The sequence below is a fragment of the Fulmarus glacialis genome, unplaced genomic scaffold (genome assembly GCF_000690835.1).
Source record: "Fulmarus glacialis isolate BGI_N327 unplaced genomic scaffold, ASM69083v1 scaffold14456, whole genome shotgun sequence".
Classification (NCBI taxonomy): Eukaryota; Metazoa; Chordata; class Aves; order Procellariiformes; family Procellariidae; genus Fulmarus; species Fulmarus glacialis.
The window spans coordinates 1-23700 of NW_009218862.1; the positions used below are offsets into that span (position 1 = coordinate 1).

General features: G+C 37.2%; 1 protein-coding gene across 1 annotated transcript; it reads left to right on the top strand.

The window, feature by feature from the left end:
- Nucleotides 1-883: 883 nt before the first annotated feature.
- Nucleotides 884-22832, top strand: STK24 (serine/threonine kinase 24). Its single transcript, XM_009580177.1, has 9 exons — nucleotides 884-940; nucleotides 4826-4934; nucleotides 5051-5208; nucleotides 11416-11601; nucleotides 11864-12009; nucleotides 14240-14363; nucleotides 15257-15325; nucleotides 19325-19461; nucleotides 21865-22832. Exons 1-9 carry the CDS (start codon nucleotides 905-907, stop codon nucleotides 21899-21901), a joined length of 1002 nt encoding a protein of 333 aa, XP_009578472.1. The 5' UTR covers nucleotides 884-904; the 3' UTR covers nucleotides 21902-22832.
- The last annotated feature ends 868 nt before the right edge of the window (nucleotides 22833-23700 follow it).

Below are 23700 nucleotides of genomic sequence, written 5' to 3' on the forward strand. Positions count from 1 at the left end.
GCATCCAGATCGTTCATAAATATATTGAAAAGAACTGGCCCTAGGACTGAGCCCTGAGGAACACCAGTGGTGACCGGCTGCCAGCCAGACGTAGCCCCATTCACTACAACCCTGTGAGCCCTGCCCTTCAGCCAGTTCTTCACCCAGCGCACTGTGAACCCACCCATCCTACAACTGGACAACTTGTCCGGAGGGATGCTGTGAGGGACAGTATCAAAAGCCTTACTAAAATCCAGAAAAAATACATCCACTGCCTTCCTTTCATCCACCAGGCGGGTGACCTTATCATAGAAGGATATCAAATTAGTTAAACAGGACTTTCCTTTTGTGAACCCACGTTGACTGTGCCTGATGATTGCATTATTCTTTAAATGCCTTTCAATAGTACCCAGTATAATCTTCTCCATAATAAAGAGAAATTTCTTTTTCCTTGAATGCTCTCTGTATTCTAGTAGTATTAGTATAGGTACAAAAAAGAGGTACCATGAAATGTCACACCAGAGTGTGACATTAAGGTATGCATCAAGTATTTGGAAGTAACAAACATCTAATGTCTGTGTTCTTTCCCGTTGGTAAATGTGGAGTAGCTTTCCTCTTGTTAATTTAGAGGAACAGAATTAAACATTCTTGAACACACATACACACACACACAGAGCTGTGTAAATAGCTTGTGATGGACGAAATTAATTCCTTATCAGATAGGACTAAAAATTATGTATCTTAAAGAATAATCCAAAGATATTTTGGAGGAACAGCTAAACGTTAGTGGTGTTTCAAAACTGTAGATTCCTTGTTCAGCAAAAAGAATGGAACAAGTCCCATTAACTTAATAAATGATTTTTTTTTTTTAAACTTAATACATTTTTTGTTTTTTGTTTTACAGGATACAAAATTATGGATAATAATGGAATATCTGGGTGGAGGCTCTGCCCTTGATCTAGTAAGTAAATTATGTGTGAATTTTGTTATTTTACCTCACATAATTTTCCTATCTTATAATTCTGGAAACTGTAATATGTCATTTGGCTTATTTCCAGTAAAGGAGAAAAAGTATTTGTCAATGCCAGGAGAATGTTCTTTTCCATGAGGCAAGACTGATTATTTGTATAGATAGAAGGGAACTAAGCAACATAACATTGGAAGCAGGTTATAAACATCTTAGAATGCTAATCTTCAGTCAGCCAGAGAGCACTAGTGGCTGAAAATAGTTTTTTCTGTCTCCTAATTCTGCCACCACAACTATTCCTAGTGTATACATTTTAACATCCCCTAAACAAACAAACTGTTTCAAGTGTCACTGAAGTCTAAATAGAGACAGAAACACAAGGCTGGTATTAAAAAAAATGTATTTCAAAGAAATAGGAGGAGCTGTGGACTCCCTCAAGGGAGGAGAGGCCTTACAGAGAGACCTGGATAGACTAGAGAGCTGGGCAATCACCAACTGTATGAAATTTAACAAGAGCAAGTGCCGGATTCTCCACCTGGGACGGAGTAATCCTGGTTATATGTACAAACCGGGGGATGAGAGGCTGGAGAGCAGCCCTGCGGAAAGAGATCTGGGAGTTTGGGTTGATGGCAAGTTGACCGTGAGTCAACAGTGTGCCCTGGCAGCCAAAAGGGCCAGCTGTGTCGTGAGATGCATCAAGCACAGCATAGCTGGTCGGTCGAGGGAGGTGATTGTCCCTCTCTGCACTGCACTGGTGTGGCCCCACCTCAAGTACTGTGTGCAGTTTTGGGCACCTCAATACAGGAAGGACATCAAACTATTAGATTGTGTCCAGAGGAGAGTGACCAAGATGATGAAAGCCTTGAGGACAAGACGTAGGAGGAGTGGCTGAGGTCACTTGTTTTGTTCAGCTTGGAGAAGAGAAGGCTGAGGGGGGACCTCATTGCAGGCTACACCTTCCTCAAGGGGGGCAGTGGAGGGGGAGGTGCTGATCTCCTCTCTCTGGTGACCAGCAACAGCACACGAAGAAATGGAATGAAGCTGCGTCGAGGGAAGTTCAGACGGGACATTAGAAAAGGTTTTTCACTGAGAGGGTGGTTGGTTGCTGGAACAGGCTCCCCAGGGAAGTGGTCACAGTACCAAGTCTGTCAGAGTTCAAGGAGCGTCTGGGCAATGCTCTTAGTCATATGGTTTAGTTTTAGGTAGTCCTGCGAGGAGCAGGGAGTTGGACTCGATGATCCTTATGGGTCCCTTCCAACTTGAGATCTTCTATGATTCTACGATATATTTTCTGTGTCTGTGTGATATGCGTATATATACAACAGAACTTTGTAAATTGTAAATCTAGTGAACCATATCAGTTCCATTTCTCTTCCGGCAAAGATTTTTGTATCTAATTCTGCAAGGAGATTTGCTTAATAGAGTGTGATTTTTTTGGAGATATGGTTTAGGATATTTGAAAGACTAGATTAACTACGCCAGATACAGTAACAAAAAATTACCTGGTTTTGAATCATAATTCAAAAGATTCAGTGCAGATTGTATTTTCCATGGCAGGATGCTGACTATTCACTTTAGCTATTAAAAAAAAAAAATCACATGCCATCTTATATTTATTGAGGGTTTTAAAAATACTATTAGAGAAATAAAAATGGATGTGTTAAGTATGTGAGAATTGTCATAGCAATTGAGACCGAATGTCTCTGTAGCATAGTTTGCTGTTCTCAACAGAGGCAACTAATAAATGCTTGAGAAAAGAGCGAGAGGAAAAAGGCCTGTGTAGAGGGATTCTGCTGGTGACATCCAGAAGACAGGAGGTGGTAGTAAATGCAGGCTTCCTGCAGTTGTGCGGCCATATTTTAATTGTAATTAACTTTTGGAACCCATTTATACCTTTAGTTTCCACATCCTGTTAGAAGGAGTTCTACGGTTGTGTAGAAATTGATAATGTTCCCCATAAAGATATGCTGAAAAAAGTTTGTTTATTGTTGTGATAGTTTTTTCCTGACAGAAGAGGAATTAGAAACTGGGTTTGCTTTTATAAATTAATTATTACTTTCTTCGTGCTTCAAAAAGGTATAAAAAAGCAGAAAGACAATAGGTGTTATCATATTTTCTTGTCATTTTTTTAATCACACACATTTCACTTGTGTGATGACCACATTTTTATTCCCTAAGTTTGTTGCCTAGAAATAGTACAAAGTCTTTGGTCACATCCTGAAATGTTATTGAAGAAATTGTGCCACAGAACTGAAATCATGTAAGTGTATATTAAGCATCTCGTGTGTGCTTCATTCTTTTTCAATCTATGCTGCATGTTTTCCTAGTTCTAACATGCACATTATGGTTCTCAACTGGAATCTGGTAGGACAACTGGCACACTTTATCACGTTTCTGTACTCAAGGCAAGACTGAATAGGAATCTTGAATTCCATGTTCGAGGTGTCATGTTAGCCTGGTGATTTCTGTACTTGAATATGCACTGGCTGTTTTGAAAATCACACCTCACAAGAGAAAGTACATTTAATGCAATTATGTGTATGTTGTTTTTCACCTTCGAGTATAATTTAGGTTTGTGGCTAAGGTACAAGCACTAATATTCTCAGCCTTAGTCTCTTTTCACTAGCTTCCTCCTCACTAAGGTGAACTAACATCTGACAAAAGAGGTTTTCCCCCATTAGATGTGCCCTATCATGTTGCCAAGTCTTGAACTGGCTCTCGCAGCCTAGCTGGAGCAAAGCCTTGAGAATGTCTTAGTGGGCTTCAGGGAGTGGCAATATCATGTATATTATCAAAGCTAAAGAAAAGCAAAAAAGGTTGTAAGTAAAGCTACAAAGGTAAAACAAATATGTTGTCTGCATTACATGATATCTTACCTCTGTTCCTACCTATTAGCTGAGGATTTCTGAGGATGTAATTTTTAAATTTTTATCTGAAAATTTTTATCTGAAATGCTTTCTTTCTCACAGAATGAAGCTTCAGAGATACACCTTTTTGATTGTGTTTCAATGACTGCTATTGTGGAATAAACTAGAATACTGGAATATTTCCAATATTAATTGCTGTCCACAAAGTTTCAGTCTGTCTCTTGAAATGCCCTTATTGGTTAAGAAGCCTCTCTGGGTAGTGACCTTTCCTCTGTCCCTTTAGAGTTAGTGGCATATTCAGTTTTAGAATTTATATCAGTCATAGAGAGCTCTGAGATCTTCTACCATTGCTGTTTCTTCTCGTAAGAATTAAATTACTTGGAACCTTTAATTCTAACAATTTGCAGATTTATACATTCAGTTTTATATGAAAAAAGTTAACTTTTTAAATATGCAATGCTCTGTCAGCCTAGCAGTTTGAGTTGTCTTTCAGAGAGCTTCACAAAATCCCTTGCAGTATATAGTAATAGGATATGTGATTGATGTGGTACCGTATATGCCTTAGTTTCTTTCTCAGACTTTGAGATTTGGGTCCATATAGGGCCTGTGGAGTTGCACATCTAAATTCAGTGTAATGTTAATAATCAGATTACAATGTAGATGCTTTTCAAATGCAATGTATATATCTATGACCTGATCACAAAGCAATAACTTGAAACTGTGTCTTTATGGAGCCTTTAACAAAATTTTAAAAGTGTTTTAGGTAAATGAAATATTTCTTTGCCTGTTGTTCATAAGGCCACTTAGTTTGGAACTATGTATTTTTTTAAGGAATATTCTGGGTTGTATCTCACGTTGCGAAGTTAGCAAATTGGAAGTTTTGAGATGTGACAGAAGGAGTTTTATAGTCTTTTTATAGTCACAGTGTTATTTCTGTTCTTTCTGTTTCTCCTTTTTATATGTGTGTATATATATGTATACACACACACATATAAAAATATTTGTCTCCTAGTTAGAACCTGGCTCACTCGATGAAACCCAGATTGCTACGATATTGAGGGAGATACTCAAAGGACTTGATTACTTGCATTCAGAGAAGAAAATCCACAGAGATATTAAAGGTAAATTGTTTTTTATTTTTATTGTAATAATATTAGAAGAGCTCATGCAGTATAAATGAACACCCTTCCAGTATCAAATGTCTTAATTTCCGCGATTTCTTCTTCTTTTCTTCCAGCTGCTAATGTTTTGCTATCTGAACAAGGAGAAGTAAAACTAGCAGATTTTGGAGTAGCAGGACAACTAACAGATACACAGATAAAGAGGAATACCTTTGTGGGAACACCATTTTGGATGGCACCTGAAGTAATAAAGCAATCGGCATATGATTCGAAGGTAAGGTATTTCACGGCATTAGCCAAAGTCCCTTCCTTTTTTAATTTGAATTACATAGGTTGGTCTTCAGAACGTAGCTAATAACTTTGGCTGTGTCTAGACAGGTGTACGTTTAGCAGTACCTTTCCTAAGCAGAAGCTTTCTTAATTTGTATCCAAACCTTAAGTTTCCTAGTGTATTAAGCCCATCCAGATGTCAAGAAATATTCCAATATTGACAAGCACATCCTGTCACCTTTTATCCCACTCTATTGATGAGTATTTTTGGTGGTTGTTTAAAAGTAGAAGAGAGCAATGTTATACAATATGCTTCCACTTGTTTTTAGAAAAATATAGTAAGCAACACTGTTGAAGAATATGGATTTGGTGGGTGCGAAAGTGTTTGAAAGTGCTGTTATTCATCTGTGGAAAAATGCACTGCATAGGTCTATACTACTCTCTGACCATGTTCTTTTAGATATCCCGTATGGGGAGGGTTTAATGTTTAATATCAAATTTACTTATTTGTAGATATTCACATTCCACAGGATTTTGATTTAGCAGAGTGGTACAGCAGTATACTGAAATCACAACACAAGCACAATATATCAATTGTATACTGTTGGATCACAATAGAAATGTGATTCCCATTACTGGTCTCCGTATGCTCACCATTATGGTATTGGGTGTTCCCAGTTGCCAGGAAGGAATATGTGCATTGAAGCCAGCTCAAGCCCTTTGCTCTCTTCAAAGTTCATTTTGTTGGTTACTTGTTTTTTATACTTCTATTAGGCTGAGCTACATACACACCTCCTTGCTGCCCTTCCCTTCCTCTTCCCCCATGCTGGTCTGGCTAGCTCAGTGAGCCATTGCTCTACTGATTATATCGGGGAAGGCTATTTGCACAACCCTATGACCTACTGGTGCAGCTGTACATCTGAAACAAAGGTCACCCTCAAGCCCCACTTGTATTGAGATAAGATCAGCTTTCTTTCTGATAATTAGCAGTCATTCCTTATGCTCTTCCCTGAGGTCATCTTTCTTGCCCATCTCCTCTGATCCCCTTGTAGGGATTTGTTGACTGGTCACATCTCCATACAAGGAGACAGGTCGGCGTGTTTCTTTCCACCCTCATCCATGTAAGGAACTCACCAATACTGACTCTGGCCTAGATTGTTTGTAGTATTACTTCCCTCCCTATTTGATATCTTTCTGTAGAGAGGTTATTTAAAAATAACTAGCAGAGCTCTGTAGAGCTTCTAGAAGCTTAAATGACCTCAAATTCCCAATTTGAAGGTTGACTAAAGCATTTTTTTTGTGGATGGTCATTTTTGTTTTGTTTGTTTTGTTTGTTTCTTTTTGGGGTATTGGTGGTTGGGGTTTTTTTGAAGTTTGACTTCTGGGAATGATTTTCACTTGGACAAAGCATGATTCAGTCCTCAGGTTTTGAATTCTGGCTGTTTCAGTCTACGATGTCATGTGGACATGAAAAGGTCTTGGATACTTGATCAGTTCTTTAGAAGACCAGAGCTCCAGTTTTGAATGAACCATTGATACTTATTGGCGTCTGTGAGCCTTTTGGCACTTAGAGACCAGACTAAATTTTACAGGCAATAGTTTTGCTGTCGTTGCACAAAAACCACTTGAGAAGGCCTGTTTATTGTAAGACAGTCTTATGCATATGTGAGAACACAGACATCCAAATCTAACCTCGTTTTCCTTCCATAAGCTGGCCATGCTTGAGAGGTGTTAGGCAGGACTATCCTCTTCATAGCATACTCCTGCTGAGGTACAAGCAATTTCCATTACGTAGTTGCTGTATTACCCGGTTTTGTTCTTTGCCCTGTCGAATCCTCTTACTTCCCACATGCTGATGGATTCCCAATAAAAGCTTGAAAGTGCCCTGTAACACTACCTTGGGCATGGTTCACCTGCTTCTTTCACACAGTTCATCAGCTTATTTCCTCATTTGCTGTATGCCTCACACCAACTGTTAAATTGTTTATTGCTCCTTTTCTGATTGGATTGATATCTTTGTTCATGCTGACTGCTGAAATAGCACAGCTATGCAAGGCAAAGCAAAACCTAAGTTATGACATGACTACTAACCAGGCTAAAGGAAGGCAGATGCATCCTGACATCTAACATCGCTAGTTACTGCTATAAAGCTTGAAGTCTCCTGTTGATTCAGCACTATTATCACTTGTCTTAATATTATGAGCAGTTGGTGGATTTCCTGACCGTGGCTTACACTATATTATCAACATAACTCATGCAAGAACTATTATTACAGTATATTGATTTCCACTTGAAGCAGTTTTGGATATTAAGATATAGTTACACCTCCTCTGAATTCAGATATGCTTCTGAGTTAACCATTCTGTCAAACACAGATTTCGGAATTAAAGAGACAAACTTCTGAGGAGTTTTCTCATGTGAAGCACTTAAAATGCTTTTGGTTAAAACAGTGTATCTTTATTGTCTTTGCATTACTTTATAATATTTTAACATTCATGTTAATATCTTTTAAGATTGTGTAAAAGTAATGAATACTTAACATAAGCTGTTGATTTTGAATATAGTCTTTATTTTTTTCGCAAATGTATGTTATGGGAATGTATGTATATAATATCTTTTATCTTTTGTTAAGATAGAGAAGCAGGGTTTTTTCATAGATAAAAAATGTCTGCATTTTTGAAAAATGCTTTAATGTTTTAATGCTTTAATGAAAAATGTTTTAATTCAGGATTTAACAAATGCATACATTTTGTGTATTTTTCTTTTAAAATATGTGAAACTGAACAATGTCAAACTAAGTCCCCAATACCGTGCTCTCAAGATTATGTGAGGCTTTTTGGACTGCTTTATGCATATATGAGCTGTGTATTCCTTAACTGCCATACAGAATTTGCCCATTCCATTCTTGCTTTATTCAGTCCCATTCCCAAACTGTTTTGTGTCCTTAAGATATTCCTATTATTCTTTCTCAGACCATATATTGCAAGGTATAATTACAAGGCATTCCAACGCTTGTCTTTATTGCCTAAAAAATAATCGAGGTATGTAATTTTTGACATAGATACTAAAATTTCAACTGCTTCTGTCAGACTTTTATAAATAATAATTCAGACTGATATATTTGAGAACTTAGGATTTCCAGATGGCTTGTGTGAGAGAGTAAGTTAGCTATAATGTTTGCATTTTAATGTGGTCAGTAGCTAATTTGAGAGGTGTACTTGATAACAAAAATTTCAAATTTATTTTTCATTTTCCCTTGTAGTTTATTTTTCAAGTCCACGTAATCCACAGGGGTGATAAAATCTAGCTGTGAAAGAAACTATCAGCCATGGGGAAAAATTGTGAAATGTCAAAACATGACTATAATCGTTATATTAAAGCTACCACTTTTTTAAAAATTTCTTTTCCTTTTTTTATTTATCTTTTCTCATATCATTTATTTCCTTCTCTCCAAGCTATTTGTTCTTTGATATAATGTCCTCACAGGATCTTTCTCTTCTTTCTAATATCTGTTATTTTGGCAATAGTTCTTACTTTTTCCTCCTGTTTTGATTCCTTTCATCTGAAAGGCATCGTCTTTTCTTATCTGCTTCAGTTTTCCCATACCTAGTCCTTTCTACTATATAACTTCTAATAGAAGAAAAAATATTTAATTTTGAAATGTTTTTCTCTTGCATATAGCCTGTTTTCTCTGACTTACAAGAGCTTCAAAGTCAGACTAAATTTTACTCATTAGAATGGAAGAGGAAAGGCTTATGGCAGTACTGCAATAAATAGTAGTTACCAGTGGCTTGCTGACTCTCATCTGAACTTGGAAGAATAATTTTTGTTCAAGATTTGAAACCGTAAAAATCATAACATGTGGTAAAACTTAGTGATGATACAGTGTCATCACTTCTTAAGGTCATGCTTCTCTCTCCCCATTTGGAGGACTGATTTGCACTTTTTCTGGAGTTTCATTGTCAGACAAGCGCATCCTAGAAATGCTTAGTTGGATACACATGCAATTGGTACTTACATCCCTGTTTTGAGATCCTTTCTTATCTGTGAAAGGAGAGGTTACAGTTCTAGAGGAATTTGGGGGGGTTTATTCTTGATGCTTCAAACAGGAATGGGCTTCCAAAACCCATCTGGGACTTCAGAGTTCAGTGTGCAGCTGTGGTTTGTTGGACTTTTTCATTCATTTTTTGTGGGGGAAGATCACTAGCAGTAGAAAGTTAAAAATAGATGAGGAAAAAAAGGAAGTTATTTTTATATATATATGTGTGCACATGTGGATATCTATGCACACGTACATATATAAATTTGATTTTTATACTTACATATACACATGCTCCATCTGTGACTGAAAGTCTGGCAGAAGAAAACCTATCCATTTATATGGCTTTAACACATTCCTCTTGAGAAACTGAAATGCAGAATAAATTGGAAATAATAATGCTCAGTTGTTAACACAAAGACTCATCTTCGCAGGTGACATTTTTCTTTCATAACCAAGAAAAGCTTTCCTGCTAGAGGGAAGTTACAATTATACTTAGACTTGAGGAGAGCTTAGCTGATAATGCTGTTACTAAGATAAATGAAACTCAGAGCTCATATATTTATGTAATCCTCTGTGCTTAGTGCGAGATGGCAGTTCTGTAACATGGGTTAACAAAACATAATTTCATAAATTCAATGGTATGCTAATTGACTCAGATTTTTTTCTTCCATACTTACTTGCAAAATTAAGTAACTAAGCTCTTAACAGTAGAATACTGTCTGAACAAGGAAGAAGGAGCTTGTTTTCAGTCATGCAATGTAGCTATGATAGCTGCAATGTATATCAGCCTGTAGTCCTGTATGAATTAGTCAAAGATAACCTAGCCTATCAAATGAGCAGAGTCAGATGGATTAGAGGGACACTTAGTAAGGAGAGCAGTGAAAAATGAAATCTCTGCCCTATGCAGTACCTGGAAATAGGTCTGTTTACAGTGTAGCAAAGTTCCAAATCTTCTGTTTGGAAGTAAAATGAGGCAGCTCACTTCAGATCTTTCCTCCTTTCCTGAGAATAAGTCTTTGTTCCGCTTTCACTTCAAAAGAAACAAAAACCAAAATGTAACTATTTGTAATTGATATCTTGTTCTTTGGAACAGATGTTTCTGGGAATTTTTTTTTCCTTTCACCTTTGAGGGGTTTATTCATCCATTATTTTGACTTTTAGGTCTATTACTTCGGGAGAACATAGAGAATTATGATGCATTACTTCACATCACTTCAGGGAGATGTGGCAATAGGATTTGGATCTAGGGAAACAGCGTTCCCTAGAAAGAGTAGCACATTTTGATGATGAAAACCTATGAAACAAATATATTTAAATAATCTTCCCTAAAAAAACCAATATGCATTTTGTGGCATCCAGTCACAATGTGAATCCAACTTGTCAGTGAAATTAAATGATAGCACATCTAGCACTGGTCTCTGCTGCATTACTTGATTTGTCCGTCTAACTTGGCCGTGAGCCTTTGGATCTACGTTTTGCATGGGTATGACTTAGGGAAGCTTGATTTAGATCAGGCCTTCTTGGCCTAGAAGACATGGCTCACAGATCAGGTAGACAAGCGCTGTCAATATTTCAGAAGCTACTTGGACCAAATACTTAACTGGTTGAAATCTTGGGTTGAAAAAGTTGAATAATACTGTTCTAGACTGCATTTCTCTAGTCTGTGAATGATATATAAGACAGCGTTAAACCCCAGGAAAATTATATTCTTAATGTATTAAATTTCTGATGGTTGTACTAGGCTGATGCTTGTTGAGGAAAAATCTTGTGCATGTCATAATGTTTTCCTTTATGCCAATATTTGAGTCTTGCCCTGTATTTACATAGTGTATTTGAATATGGTGGAAAAAATGCTAGTTTATAACAACTCTATCATTACTTCTAAAAAATATTTGTGTTTCAAGATCAGTAATAACTGCTGGTGTAATAGTACTGATTTCAAAAAGTTTTAAAACTCTAATAAGTAGAACTGCTTTATGCTGTAGAGTAAAAACAACCAAGGAGCTCTGTATACTTTATTTTATGTGGTTAACCACATAAACCAGACCATGTTAACAAGAACAATTTACATATGAAATGATTTACAGTAAAGGTTTAAAATCTACCTTTGCAAGCAACACTGTTTCTTTTCTTTCTCCAACTTAATTTTAAAAGCATTGTTTCTTACAGGCAGATATCTGGTCATTAGGCATAACAGCCATAGAACTTGCAAAAGGAGAGCCACCTCATTCAGAATTGCATCCAATGAAGGTTTTGTTCCTCATTCCTAAGAACAATCCACCAACGCTAGAAGGAAACTTCAGTAAATCCCTCAAAGAATTTGTTGAGGCTTGCTTAAACAAGGACCCAAGCTTTGTGAGTTTCATCTGTTTGTCAATGTATAGTAGAGAACTTGGCTGCTTTACATGAATTACATGAATAAATGCAGTTCAGCTTTTCTAATATGGGGCAACATATTCACCAGCATCTCTTTTTTTTGTTGGTTTTTTTTTTTTATGCTGTATATATTTAAAATCTCATTCGTATCAAGTCTGAAGTCTGGATTTCTTAATCTTTTTATAGTGAGTCATTTAACACTCTCAAACACAGTAAAAAAAATCTTTTTTTTTTTTTTAAGAGACCTACTGCAAAAGAGCTCTTAAAACACAAATTTATTTTACGAAACTCAAAGAAAACTTCCTACCTGACTGACCTTATTGATAGGCACAAGAGATGGAAGTCTGAACAAAGTCATGACGACTCCAGTTCTGATGACTCAGATACGTAAGTTTGAGTTTGTAAAATATCCTTTGTAAATATAGGAGCCAAGTAGTTATTTTTAGTACATATATTCCTGTGTTCTGTTGTTTACAGTTTTTCAGCTTAGCAGCCTTGGTAAACCAATGAAATCTTGATTTCAGTGTTGCAAGGGATTTCCTGCAAATTACAGTCACTGAGAACAATTCTTCTGGCCCATTCTATGTTACCTTCTCTTTTATGTAGGGTCTAGGGTACTTCCTAGACATAAGGCCAACTGTTACTCCTGTCATAGGAGTAGAAGGTAGGTCTTGCCCTGCGCAGCCAAGTAGCAGTGTGCACATGCACTGTGCTGTGTGTGCACATGGAAACGTAAGGAGGGGAGTTGTCTCCTTGGTGGCAGGTTGTCCCTCATTTTTGGCTATCTGAGTAAACAGGCAGAAGCATATCCTTGCATATAAGAGAGGGTTAGTGGACAATGCTTCCGTAATAATGGGGTTTTGGGGTACAAACCATATCACCTAAGTGTTTTTTTTTATGATGTGGGTTTTTTTTCTAACCTTCCAGAAAATTTGGGCCGTTACAGAATGATAGTCATGAAATGTCAAATTATTTATTGAAAAAGGAGAAGTAGTTTTGTAGATATTTCCGTATTTCTTTCCTTTCCAATTTTTACTTCTCTCCATTAAATTTTGATGGAGCTGTTCAATAGGTTCATGAGTTGGTTTCCTTAGGAAACCAAGTTACAGATAGTTATGACTCAGTTAAAAAGTTAACTATGTTAGTCTAAAAGTAATTTTGAAAATAGTGGGTATCATCAGATTACACACTTTTGAAAATCAAGTGACAGGATTGCCACAATTTACTCACAAACCTATTAAATTCCTCATAATAAACACAACTATTCTCTGCAATTCCAGTCTGCGTGCTAATGGCAAGCATCAGGCTGGTTATGATTTCTTGGCTGCCGTTACAGCTGTAGATTTGTCCTACGTTATTAATGGCTTGATTCCTGCCAGTGATCACAGTTCCAGCCCAAAACCAGGTCTGATTTGGAGGGTAAATTACTAGTCCTAAAACTGGTCTCAGATCAGTTACTGACTGAACTTTGAGGTTACAGTCTATTGCTCCTGTGGAATATATCAGACCAGCTTTGATGGCTTGGCATAGGATATTAGTGGAACTAGAATGGTTATTGCGTGCTTGTAAGACAATTTAATGTTATGTCTAAGCCTGCTTTCCCCTCCTCTGCTTCCACAGCAGCCCTTGTATTAGATGTGATAAAAGGGTGAGTTGATTTGGCATGCTGGAATACGAACTTTCCAAATCGATAAATATTTTTCTGTTGGATCAACTTGCTAGAGCTAATGTATACAAGGAAGGTAGACCTGCCTTTTTCAGTGACAGCCAGAAGTTCTATGTGACTTCAAGCAGAAATCTTGGAAAATTTTCTTACACTGATGACGTGCTTTTTGACTTGGTAGGCTGTGCTAAATATTTTTTGTACAGTGGCCACTAGATGCCTTTTAATTGGTAGTTTTGTTGCAAATCACTCTTAATTCACAGATCAGGAAGAAATGAACTTAGAAGAGGATATTTATGGTATGAGAGGAGGATTGTAATGCAGTGACTGATTAGCGTCAGCATAAGTTTTTGTTCTTTTTAACTTCGCAGGAGTTACAGAAAAAATTACTATGCCATCCACAGAAAATGAGGCAAAAGATTGATTTATGGTGATGTAGTTTGTTAAAGCCATGCTGTATCTGTACTTTTTTAGCCGATTTTTTTTTAAGTGGGAAATTTACCTTGCTAACAGGCTGGGGATGAACTGTCTTCCTCAAAGGTATTCTAAGCTAGTGTCTCAGCTGTTTTTTCTAGGTAAAAAAGTGAATTAAGTCTTCTCATTTTTCCCCCTTCCCTAATGATTTGAGGTACTCCACTAAAGCCAGTTTTCAGATAGCAATAAAATACTTCATGTTACTTGGTTTATGTAACTTGTGAAAATGTTTTCAGTCTACAATACCTCTTTCTTTTTGAAGTTAATTTAACATTTAGTGAAGTATCGTGGTTTTATTTTTTTAATTTTCCCAAAAGATAAATTACATTACTTTTCATACTTGTCTTTATACTTATTGGCTTGCACAATAGAATCCTGATTTTGGTCTTGGCTGGAGTTTTTATGTTTAGCATATATATTGAATGAACATGGACAATAAGGTGTAGGTAATAAAACTTTTTTTTTTTCCTCCCCTTGAAGTGAACCAGATGGCCAGGCTTCAGGTGGGAGTGATTCAGGAGAATGGATCTTTACAATAAGAGAAAAAGACCCCAAGAATCTAGAGAATGGAGCAGCCCAACCTTTGGAGTTGCAAAGAAATAAGGTGCCCAAAATATTGACTGTATTATACAAGGAGATAATTCTTGCTTTAATAATTTATTATATACCTTTAAAAGCATTTATGTCGTAAAACTTTAGAATTTTTGCTAAAAATGTATATTCTACAGTTGCCTTTCACAAAACGTTTTGAGGAAGTCTTGAAGTTTGGATATTCTGTAGATGTGTCATTGTTCATGAAATATTTACCAAAATATTTCTGTAGTTTGTGAAATATTACCACTGGAGGAAGACCAGGCAATATTTTATTTTTAAAATCTTCCTTCTGTAAAGTAAATTTAACCAGTCAGTACAAAGCTAGACTGGGTTTTGGGGAAGGCATTCTGGTCGTTTAGGAAAAAAGTCTACAATGTAGCAAAGAATGGAATGTGCATGTGTCCAGAAAAAAAACCCCAAACCAGAATAAGGGATATTTAGGAGCTGGTCCATCGTATTGTCTGCAGCCTGTGTGCCTGGGCAAGTGGTTGTTACCCTAGCTCTAAAAACTCTGGGTGTATGCTCTTATCAGAACTGGAGAAATATAAGAAAAATATTGTATCATATAGGAGGCACCTAGTAAATATCTATGTCTGTGATTTAGTACATGCTCAGTAGGGTCATTTGGTGGGGTTGTTGTTGGGGTTTTTTTTGTTTTTGTTTTTTTAATTTTGAGCTTGCATGTATTTGAGGTGCTGCAGCCTCAAATTTTAATTCAGCCTCCATTTTTCACGGTGCTTTGGAATAGTTGTACAATGTTTTACATATTTGTGTATACATAGAAACAGATTTTTCATTAAGTGTAGTGTGTTGGAACTATTTTTTTCTTTAACTAGAAACAGAATACAATGAGGTTGCCTTTTTTCAGAAATAAAATTGGTCAAAATTTTGTTTTCTTTAAAGGAAAAGGATATCCCAAAGAGGCCTCTATCCCAATGCCTGTCTACAGTTATATCACCTTTATTTGCAGAGGTAAGTTATTGCTTTAAAATTTAACAATTCCAGGATTTGTGTCTCTGAAAAACAGAAAAATACGATAAATGACACCTAAGGTTTCTACAACCCGTTTTGGACTTGATGTGTTACCGTTTTAGCTGTACTCTTTGCTTTCATGCATGTCTGCTTTTGAGATCTTTGTTTTGCTTCTAACAATACTTCACATGCATGGTAGCAACATCAACCATGCTAGCCTAAAGCAATGAGCATGAAAAACAAAAAAGTATGTAAGTGTTTGGATTGCAGCATTCCATTTTTTGACACTGCTTTATCTCTTTAGCTATCATTTTATCTGTTACAAATTTTAAGTTCTTCAGTGTTCCAAGATATGGCTGTGGACCAGATCAGCAAATACTTAACTTTTGAATTTCAGTGTATTTTGTTCCCATTTTGAATTTTATATTTTTTATATTTGTTTTTTCCAAATACTTAAAACAACTTTTTTAAAAAAAAAATCATACGAAGGGGAAGCAGATATTTATGAAGATGTTATTATTTTTAAAAGTTAATAGAATTCTAAGAAACAAAAACTCCTGTCTCACCCTAGCTTTGATATGAAAATTTTTTATTTAAATAATGATTTCAATCATTGTAACTGTTACAGAAATAAAGTTAGAGAAATTGTTCTAATAAAAAGGTGTTGTCTTAATTTTGTTCTAATGAATAAAGTCCTGCTTCAGAGGACTATCATTGAGTTTTGCATGCTGTTCATTAAGAATATTGAGTGTAGTAAAGCAAATAAACTTATTTAAAGGGGATGACCTCTGTAATGGTTATTCAGACTCCAATATTAAGTCAGCCTGTCATTCTCCTATGTGGAGAAACACTTTAAAAAGGGATTTTTGGCATTTTCCAGTGCAGTTCTTTATATATTACCCACTTGCTTGCCTTTGCTTGAGAATTTTCTTTCAATTCCCAATTCTTCCATCTCCCAAATATTTTCCTGGTTGCTCTGTGTCTCCTTTAGGTCTTCCTTCTCCTTTTCCAATACCAAGCATGATACAGGTCCTGCATGCACTATCTTCCACACTCCATCCTCCATTTTTATCCTTTCTTTATTTTTCATTTTCTCTTCATGCCCTTTATTACCTGTCTTCTAGATACCTCTGCTCTGGGTTCTTCCTTCCCATGATATTGCTAACTAGTTGCTGTGTCATTCTTTGCTTTTCTTGCTTCCCACTTTCATTTTCAAGGCCATTCTTTTAATTGCCACTTGCTGATCCCTGTGGGTATATGATTCCCCTAGTACTGCTGCAGCAACACAAACATTTTTCATGGCAGTCCTTATTAAGACTGCCATTTACTTTCACCTCTATAGCATATAGAGGCTACAGAAAAATTTTTCCACACACACTTATTTGTTGTATCTTTTCATGCTATGGGAGAAGACTCTTGGTCTGGTATTTGCTGTTTGAGTCATACTTTAGACTCCTCTTCCATGCAGCTTCTGGTGGATAGCCACAACTTTCCCAAACTGTTCCAGAATCTCATTGCAGCGTTTCCTTTTTCTTACGGGCATGGCTACTGTCTCTGCTCTCTGGAAGAAGTCTTATGTTACATTTTCATTTGTTTAGCATTCAAACAAATATCTGCACCTTCAGGAATTATTGCTAGCTAAATTAGTGAGTTGCTCCATGGAACTCCGCCAAAAAGAACGATGCTGGCCATTCAGACTTTTTTGTCGTCATGGAGGCTTCGAAGCTTTTGGCACAGAAGACAGGTGTAAAAACCAACTGCTGTCCCTAAGTAGTCTTACAGGGGAAGATTGTGCTCTGCATCCTTCTCCTTCGGTTGAACTCTGATACAACTTAGGAGCCTTGGCTGCTCAGCTATGGGGCCCTGCCTCTTTGTGTTGCTGGTAGTAATCTGAAGCTTGGTGCACCTCAGCAAAGCAATTAAAAAAACCCAAACAAACAACAAAACACCCAACCCCAAACAAAACAAAACCCCCCAAACAACAGAAAACAAAACACACCCTGAAAATGAACAAAGTTGTCATGCTTGTCAGTTATTTGTGATCTTCAGTGACCAGCTACCACCCTGATGTGGTTTCTTTCTTCTTATTAGAGGACGCTGGCTGAGTACCGCATGTGGTGACTCATTCTGGGTTCCTTTTTGAAGGCAGGAGATCCGGAGGTGTACTTTGTTGTAATGTTCCCACTATTGTCTATTTCTATCATCTTGTCCTCAAGCTGTTTACACTAAGGGTTAGTTATTACTGGGAAAAGAAAAGGCATTTGTGTCTTCCTGTTACCTATGCTTTGCATGCAAGATCTTGCTCTCGAGCATCCCGGATGTAATGAAAAGAGAACACAAGCAGCAGCCAAAGAAGAGTGCAGAAGCCTACTACTGCTGTGGTTGTACCTCAGCTGTTGTACACACACAGAGTCCACTTGATTTCCTTTTGTTGAGACCTGAGTTACTCTCAGGAGGGTGCCCTAACATACCTATAATCCATCGCTAAATGTGGAACTAGAAAAATGATTATTTCCTTTATGTTTTCCCTCGCAAGACTCAGATTCCTTTTTAAAGAAAAACCTTTCCTCAATGCTGATGGCAACTCTTGAGCTGTAGTTCCTGACACCTGTTGAAAGTCCACTTCAGAAAGTCCTGAAAGGCCACTTTAGTGCTTGGACATCTCTGAAGAATTTCACTGCCACTTTGTTCCCTCCGGAATGTCTTGTACTACACTGAACTCAAAATCGTCTTGATCTGTTAATTCTGCTTTCTGCTGCTTTCTGGGGATCCTGCTTATTCCGTGTGATAATCCCCTGTGCTATACTTAAGTAGGGCCAAAAGTGTATGCATACCCACATTATATCCCAGAAAGTGGCACAAACTTTCCATTTGTTCAAGCTAAGCTTTTTTCATTACTTGCAGTAATGGCATAAAGGCAGACTGGCTCTAGGTCCAGCATTCAGAGATGACTCTCAAATTAATTGAATAATTTATAGAGAAATATGTAGAAAAATATTTCACTGTTGTTCAGTTCTGTGTAAACAACTCTTTGGTCCAAAGCACTCATAAGCACAGTCAGCTTCCTTCCAACTGGAGTATTTTTTTCACCAGTTTGGGTTTTTTTTGTGGTGGTTTTTTTTGTTTGTTTGGGGTTTTTTGTTTTGGTTTTGTTTTTTTTCCCCCCCCTCCCCCCCCGAGAAATGACTTTGATTCCATCCTTCTTAAGAGGATGCTGCAAAGCAGCTCTTGACAACAGCTGTAGTGGTAAATGTGGAGAGAAACTTGTAAATGCAAGCATCCAACCTGCTGGGGGAAGTCCAGTCCCTGAGAGAAGGCCATGCCTTCATTCACCCTTACTACTGGTAACATGACACTTTTTTCCAAGGAAGCCCAGACCCTGCTGAGATTTTTGAATGTTCTTTAGTGAGTTCTGGGAAAGAAAGCATTTTACCAGCCTTACTGAGTGTGTTATACCAGCTCCTACATAAGCAAAGCACTGAGACATTCCCTCTGAGCCCCCAGTTCCTGCCTAATCGTGGGATCCTTTGCTTCAGAGGGCAGATGAGAGAGTGTTCAGGGTACTCTGATAGAGTTGACAGGGTGAAAACATTTTCTAACAGTTCTTGCACAAGTGCACCTGCAGTGTATACATATAAGCTATAGGTGTACAAGTATGTATACTAAAGTGAGTATGTGTAAGCAGAACATCTTGCAATGGAACAGCTGCAGGTAAATACTGCATCTTTCTTGGGATACTTTGTCGTCATTTTTGAATGTGAGCACACTGGAAAGGGTATGTGAATGACTGAAGAGTTGTGAGGATGAATGACATCCTGATAACTACTGCTGCAAAGACTAACTTCAGGATGAAAAAAGTCTTCAGGAGGCGAGGGTGTATAATTAAAGTCAAATCCTGACATTGTGGACAGTCACTTCCTAACAAGCTTTGGCATTATATTGTTTAAAGAAATATTAATGAATATCTTATTAAGATATGCCTTCCTGTTTTTCTTCCAGTTGAAAGAGAAGAGTGAAGTGTGTGGTGGTAACACAGATTCCATAGAAGAACTGAGAAAGGCTATTTATTTAGCTGAAGAGGCTTGTCCGGGCATTGCAGACAACATGGTGTCACACCTTGTGCAGAGGCTTCAGAGGTAATGAAACTATTTCACTAAGGGTTACAGAAAATTGCAGATCTGATTCTACAAATATTTGACTAATGTTAAATTGAAAGAATTAATTTCTACTTATAATAGAGGAAAAAACCCACTTGTGCTTACAGTTTGTACAGTTGTATTTGCTTAGTAGAAAAAAACCTAATCATATCAGCCGTTCTAATTTCTAGCTTCAGGTGATAGCCCATATGTATGTTCATCCTGTTGGTGTGCATATTGTGTGCCAAATAAGACTGGACAGCCTTTTCCCTTTGCAGTTCCTATAAGGGACATTCACGCTTTCTTAGTGTCTGGGTGTATGTTGCAGAGGATGCCTTGTGTCACTCTTAATTTACATTTTATCTGTTACTTTGATAAATGGACTGTTCAGTTAGTTTTCTTTCAGTCACAGAGTAAGTGGTTCCCTGTTCATTCATTAAAGATAGTCTGTATGGCCTTTTGGTGGTACCTCCAAACCCAACTTTTTGTATTACTTCAAAAGGCCAAATTTCATAAGAGATTTTCTAACTGCCTAGGTTAGGAATATATTCTTAATAAACACTCAATTTGCTGTTCTTTTAAGTGCTACACAACAAAAGATCAGGGGTATAAATTTCAGAATTACTGCTTGAAAGGGCTTTAAATGCAACCTTGAATCCAGGAATCCACAGCTGTTGTGAATCTACACCGTCCAGGTTGGATTGCTTGGTACTAGAAAAAAGTCATGGCAATGATTAATCATGGATTGCCACCTTGAAAAAGATCACTCTGAGCAGGTGTCTCCCTTATACTGTCTCTAACCACAGCCTGGTAAAGTTTAAGAATTCACACCTCTGAAGTTAAAGCAGAGGATTGCCAGACTGACACTTTGTCATTCAGTAAAAATCAATGCCAAGAAATCTGCAATCAATCATGTGTCTTGCTTTCTGGGCTGTTAAGCATGAAGCCCAGTCAGCATCTATAGTGCTAAAAGGTCACTCCTTGATGCCAGATGTCCCGATTCTCCTTTCAGTTGATCCTGGCAGGCTTGAAAGAGTTTCTGGAGCTTCCATCTCACTTTGTTTCTATTAGAGGTTCCAAAACTGACCCCAGTCTTTCATCAGCCCAGTATTTCAGTGTGAAGTTTCTCTCAGCCTGGTACAGGGCCTTCCTGGAACTGGGAACCTCAGAGACTTTTAATGCTGCAACTGAAGCTGAAAATGACCGTGTGGAGACAGGCTTTCCACTGGGCATTTCTTTTGCGAAGGCTGGACATGATCTTACTTGTTCCTGTCACGACAGCAACAGTCATCGTTTTTGTCCTAGGAGATAGATTTCAGAACCCTTTATATACCTGTTTAGGATTTTGTTTTCCTTCTGTTCTGCTTCCTTGAACTATTGCTATTTTTCTCGGTCATAATGGCTTATAACAGTGGAGGCAGGCACTTCGTTTTCTTTGAAGGAGAGAAAGAAATATTCATAGAGAATGTTTCTTGATGGGTCACATCTGGGTGAACTTTCTCTTATTCCAGGGATGATATTCAGCTCATATAGCATTGCTTCCAGAAAGTGAGTGGATGAAATGAATGGCAGGATCCCCCCCCTAAAAAGGAGTTTGAACCATTCCATAGCTTAGTAGGTACCCCTCATGGATAAAGCTATTTCTGGAGCTAGTCAACTTCGGAAAAGATAGTTCCTTCTTGTTTGAATACTAGAAGAAATATGCTCCGTTACATCATTAAGTCATTTATTGTATCCACTTGCAATATCCTCTTAATTTGATAGCTAACTATTGAAGATAGCCCTTCAATAACATGTTTCTAATGAGATTTTCATTCCCCTTATGATTGGTTAAAACTGGATTTCCCCAAACTTATCTGAATTAATTAGTTGGGACCCTCAGAAGATCTGCCCAATAACTTGAGTGAATCCATTTACGTTCCCCCTCCAGTTGATCTCTGATGTTTTATAAAGTTTATTGAAAGCTTAACATGATTAAAACGTGTGCTGCTTTCTTTGGATGATTTTAAGAATCTGCCTAATCCAAGAAATACAGGTTTCCTGCCCCAGTAATATTTTGGAAAGATTATGTTGTAAACTTAGGAAATAGGAAAGTGGGAATCACAAAATATTGCCCCCAGTATGCAGAATTCTTACATCATCATACACTTCTCAGTAGCACACTTGAGTACGGGTTGTTGGCTATTCATTAGAAAAGCAGTGGTGTTCTAATAGGGTGTATTTTACATGTTGTTCAGCTCTTTGGCTTTTGGCTTTAAAGCGTGCCAGCAGTGGTGGGTGTCATTCTGCAAGGAAAAAGGCTGGAACTTCAATAGCATAAAATGGAATAGCTTTTAGTTGCTGCTTGTTGTAGAACACTGTTCCGAAGGTCACAACGATAACTGTATTTCTTTTCCTCTTCAGGTATTCGCTAGCTGGAGGAAGTACTGCATCCTACTGACGTACTGTTCCTGACTTTTCTAAGACAACAGAGATCCCACAGTGTCTGCATTGAAGGCGCACACCCTAGTGTTGTTCTACCCCTCAGTCACTGGAATGTCCTTTGGTGTAAGGACATTCCTAAATGTGCAAGAGTGAAAATGAAGTCTCTCGGGTGGAGGCAGTCTTTTTCAGCTCCTTAAAGCTATAATTTTTTTTAATGATAATGCACATATTCCAGGGAGGTGTCTTTTTGTAAAATCTGAAATGTATATTTAGGTTTGTGATAGAGAAATTGAAGATATTGAGAAACCTCAGGTATCTTGCTTTAAGAATTCCACTGGGAGATGGAGTATGTTTGTTGGAATTGTGTACAGATATGTATATAATGTCTTTTTTAACTGAAAGCCTTTCAACGTGCATAAGGAATCACTGTGTACAAAATGGTAAAGTGCTTCTGTAGATAATGTTAGTGGGGTAAATATTTGACAGGCCATAACTGAGTATTGCCTTGCCTTTATTACATGTAAATTTTGAATTATGTGATAAGTGAATCTTGGTTTGATTTTTGTATGTGAAGGATTTGCCATTGAAAGAGTTAATCCTGTAGTATGGAACCTTCTATTCGTACCTCAGCAAAGACACAGTTTTATTCTGTTTCTCCAGTATTTCTTCCTTTTTATCTATATTCTGAGCGTGACTTTCTAATTATGGTACTACTTCTGGTTGTTTTAAATTTAATACACCTTGTCTCTCAAAGCTTTAAATTTAAATTATTATTTTTCCTAAAGAATGAGCTCTTTCATGTTTTCAGTTTTAAATTGTGCCAATGCAAATTCTGAACCATATGTATTGTTCAATTTTAGTAATAGATATTTGTGAAGCTTGTAGTGAGATTCAGATACAATCTTTTTTTCACCTAAACATGTTTGAATGCTCACACAAATAAATCTTTATTATCTACATTTATTCTGAAATATCTCATTAAGATGTTGGCTCTGAGACAGTGGCAAATGTTTCTTCATCATGCCTATTTTTATCATTAAAATGAATGTCTTGCAGCGTAAAAGAAAAATTATCCATATATTCTATATTTGGTCTTGCTGCCTAAATCTGTGCATCTCTTTACAGAAAGTGATAGACGTTAGACAGAAAGACTGCAAAACTGAGCCTGAGTGTTGTATGCTGTGTCCTATTACTTGTCTCCCCAGAAAAAAGTTACTCCTTGAAAATTCTGAATTTTGAAATTTCCACTGTTCCTGTGAGTGCTCCTAGACAGCCGACTTACGGTTTTATCGCTCTTGGCAACAGTAACGTTAGTTACACAGACAGTTGATTCGGTGGCATTTTTTTTTCCACAGTATTACTCTGAGGTTTACCTTGGTTTGTTTCACCAAGGCTATATTCAGGTGCTTTTTATTCTGGTAGCTAAGAGAGCATTTTTGCCTTGTTTTTAATGAAGAAATTGATGATTTTATGGTTTACATGACAGTGAGGTAACTTATCTGTTTAATTTAAAAAAAAAAAAAAAAAAGATATGAGTTTTGGAACAGAAAGGATTAAAATTTTAAAAGTATAGGCATGTCTACCTGGCTTGGTACAAAAAGACCCAGGTTCTCTAACCATTCTGGAAGCTGGTGAGGTCTCCTTGCAGGACTTCACATCGCCATGGTAGCCCTTATTCTATGCATATTAATAGCCTTAATTATTAATTTAATAATTTAACAGTTAGAGGACACTGTCATGCTAACAGAGCTATGAAACTTCCGATCGAGTTGAAACAACAGTTGAAAGAAATGGGTATGCGTGCACTCATTCTTG